General features: G+C 40.8%; 1 protein-coding gene across 1 annotated transcript; it reads left to right on the forward strand.

Moving 5' to 3' along the window:
* The first annotated feature begins 2,343 nt into the window (after positions 1–2,343).
* On the forward strand, positions 2,344–2,697 carry LOC121437543 (60S ribosomal protein L34-like). The gene has a single exon (XM_041637411.1). It carries the CDS (start codon positions 2,344–2,346, stop codon positions 2,695–2,697), a length of 354 nt encoding a protein of 117 aa, XP_041493345.1.
* The last annotated feature ends 270 nt before the right edge of the window (positions 2,698–2,967 follow it).

Below are 2,967 nucleotides of genomic sequence, written 5' to 3' on the forward strand. Positions count from 1 at the left end.
TAATAAAATATAATATGCAATTATAATGATAACATTAAGCTTATATAGATGTCAAAGGGAGCCTAACTCAAGAAAATTATGGGGATGAAGATTAAAACATGGTATCTCTTGGGGCATAATTTATTGGGTTATTAGCTTGTAATAACAGAAAAAGTCTGGAAAGTCAAAGACAGACACTTCAATAAGCAGTTATGACCTCTTGTACATTTTCTAGATCTGAGCCAATTTACAGTCCAAAGCTCAGCAGAGGATGGGATTAGCATCCCAAGAGAAAAAATGTCTTCCATATGTCTGCTTTTTCCTTCTGCAAATATGCTTCTGACCATTTATTTGAGTAACTTTTCACTGAATAAAGCAAATACTTGGATGTTTTGAAGTGTATTGGAGATATATTCTGAGCTGACATAAGTATTCAGAGACCCATTGCATCATTAATGCCAACTATGACAATAAGAATAGAATGAGACCAGGTAACAAAGATAAGAGGTTTTGGCCAAGATCCACCTCAGAGGAATTCCACTAGGTGGAAGAATTTGTTGTTATTATCCCATTCTCCAATTAGTGTGCAATTAGATGGTTTTTATATATATTTTGTGACTTTGGCTAGTGACTTAATATCTGTTGCAGTGGAGAAGGACAAGTGGAAGTCTCTATTTCTAAGCCACTACCACCCCTAGTCAAGACAATAAATCATCACATCTCCTAGGATGGGTGTGTGAACAGATCAGTATCATCTTTAAGGAAATAAAGTGATGTAGGAGTCCCCTCTGTATGCTGTGATTACCATTAATGAATAAAGAAACTTCTTTGGAGCTAGAACAGGGCAGAAATTAGCTATGCAGGGAAAATTAAACTGAATGCTGAGAGAAAGGAGATGGAATCAAGGAGAAGCCATGTAGCCCTGCCGGAGTCAGACAGAACTTTACCTGGTAAGCCACTGCCATGTGGCAATACACAGATTACTAGAAATGGGTTAAATTAAGATGTAAAAGTTAGCCAATAAGAAGCTAGAACTAAAGGACCAAGCAGTGATTTAAATAGTATGGTTTCTGTGTAATTATTTTAGGTCTGAGCTGATAGGTGGCCGGGAAATAAACAGGCAGCTCTCATTACAACTATAAAGGATGTAGGAGTGGTGTTGGCATCATAGCGCCATGCAATTTTCAAGTCTTGTGTCTGTAAAAGCTAGAAGAACCCTGGAAGGTGACTGTAGACTTCTATAAGATTGACCATGTAAGTCGGGTGTTGGTGGTTCACACCTTTAATTCCAGCACGTGGGAGGCAGAGTCAGGCAGATCTCTATGAGTTCAAGACCAGCCTGGCATATAGAGTGAATGCTAGTACAGGCTCCAAAGCTACAGAGAAACTCTATTTCTAAAATTAAAGATTGATCAAGTAGCAACTGATGCTACCATAGGCAAAACTGTACTAAATGGTATCTTGGTGAGAATAGATTAATATAGTTAGAAATCCATGTAATGTAGCCACTGATTTGGATTTGGTGCCTACTGCCTGCAATTCCAAATTTAGGAGGATGAGAAGTTTTGGTTCAGCCTGGGCTATATAGAGAGACCTTGTCTCAAACAGTTAGTTCTGGTGTGGTCATGCATAACTGTAATCCCAGAACTCAGGAGGCCAGGGCAGGAATCTTAATGCAATTTAAAAACCATCCTGAGCTACATACTGAATTCAGGCCCAGGTTAAGCTGCATAATGAATGAGATCTTACTCAAAAAATAAGTAAGTAGATAGATAGATAGATAGATAGATAGATAGATAATGGCAGAATATATAGAGTGCTCGCTTATTATGCAGGAAACCCTAGGTTCAATCCACAGCACCACATAAATCAGATGATCTCAGCACTTGGATGGGGTGGGTTGATTCAGGAGGATTAGGAGTTCAAAGTTATTCTCAGGTATTTAGTGAGACGGAGGCTAGTATGGGATACATGAGAAAAGAGAAACGTCATTTTAGTGAAACAGAAAAGAGTATATATTTACAGTTTTGCCTCAAGGTTATATTAGCCCTTCAACCATTTTCATATTTAGTCTGAAGAATCACAACTCTATACATGCTGGAAAATATATTAACCTATCACACTGATAATGTTTGGATGATCCTGCCAGATGAGTAGGAGGTAGGTAGCATGCTACATTTTAGAGCACACATGTACTTTGAGTGTGGGAGATAGATTCCAGGAAAATTCAGAAGCATAGGAGATCCATACAATTTTTAGCAGTCTAGTGGTCAAGGCCATAGTGGGTCATTCCCTCAAAAATAATGGACCAAGCCCTTCCCCTTCCTTTTCCTCTTCCGGGGACGGTGCTTAGAGGCACTCAGGATGGTCCAGCGTTTGACGTATCATCGTAGGCTCTCCTACAACACAGCCTCCAATAAAACTAGGCTGTCTCGAACCCCTGGCAACAGGATTGTTTACCTTTACACCAAGAAGGTTGGAAAAGCACCTAAATCAGCATGCGGTGTGTGCCCAGGCCGACTCCGAGGGGTTTGTGCTGTGAGACCAAAAGTCCTCATGAGATTGTCTAAGACAAAGAAGCATGTCAGCCGGGCCTATGGTGGCTCCATGTGTGCCAAGTGTGTCCGTGACAGGATCAAGTGGGCTTTCCTTATTGAGGAGCAGAAAATTGTTGTGAAAGTGTTGAAGGCACAAGCGCAGAGTCAGAAAGCGAAATAAACGTACGGCTTTTTTAATAAAAAAAAATGGACCAAATTTTGCACGTTGTACCCCCTAAGAGAAATAACAGCTTCAGGTGATCCTTGTTGAGTTTCAGGGGCAACACACTTCATTCCCACGGGCTTTGCTCCATCCCTTACTTACACCAGGTAAAAAGGAAAACTGGCAGCAGTGTCAAGGCCCAGGACTGTGAAGGGCTTTGTGGCAGGTCCAGACAGTCGCAGGACGCATGCAGATGGAGCTGTCACGAGCTGAGTTTTATCAGAGTCA

The sequence above is a fragment of the Microtus oregoni genome, unplaced genomic scaffold (genome assembly GCF_018167655.1).
Source record: "Microtus oregoni isolate MIOR12 unplaced genomic scaffold, Mior012 000052F_ref0000163, whole genome shotgun sequence".
Lineage (NCBI taxonomy): Eukaryota > Metazoa > Chordata > Mammalia > Rodentia > Cricetidae > Microtus > Microtus oregoni.

Bases quoted from the DNA above. Each gene is read 5' to 3' on its own strand.
- LOC121437543 (XM_041637411.1), top strand. From the start codon at position 2,344: ATGGTCCAGCGTTTGACGTATCATCGTAGGCTCTCCTACAACACAGCC.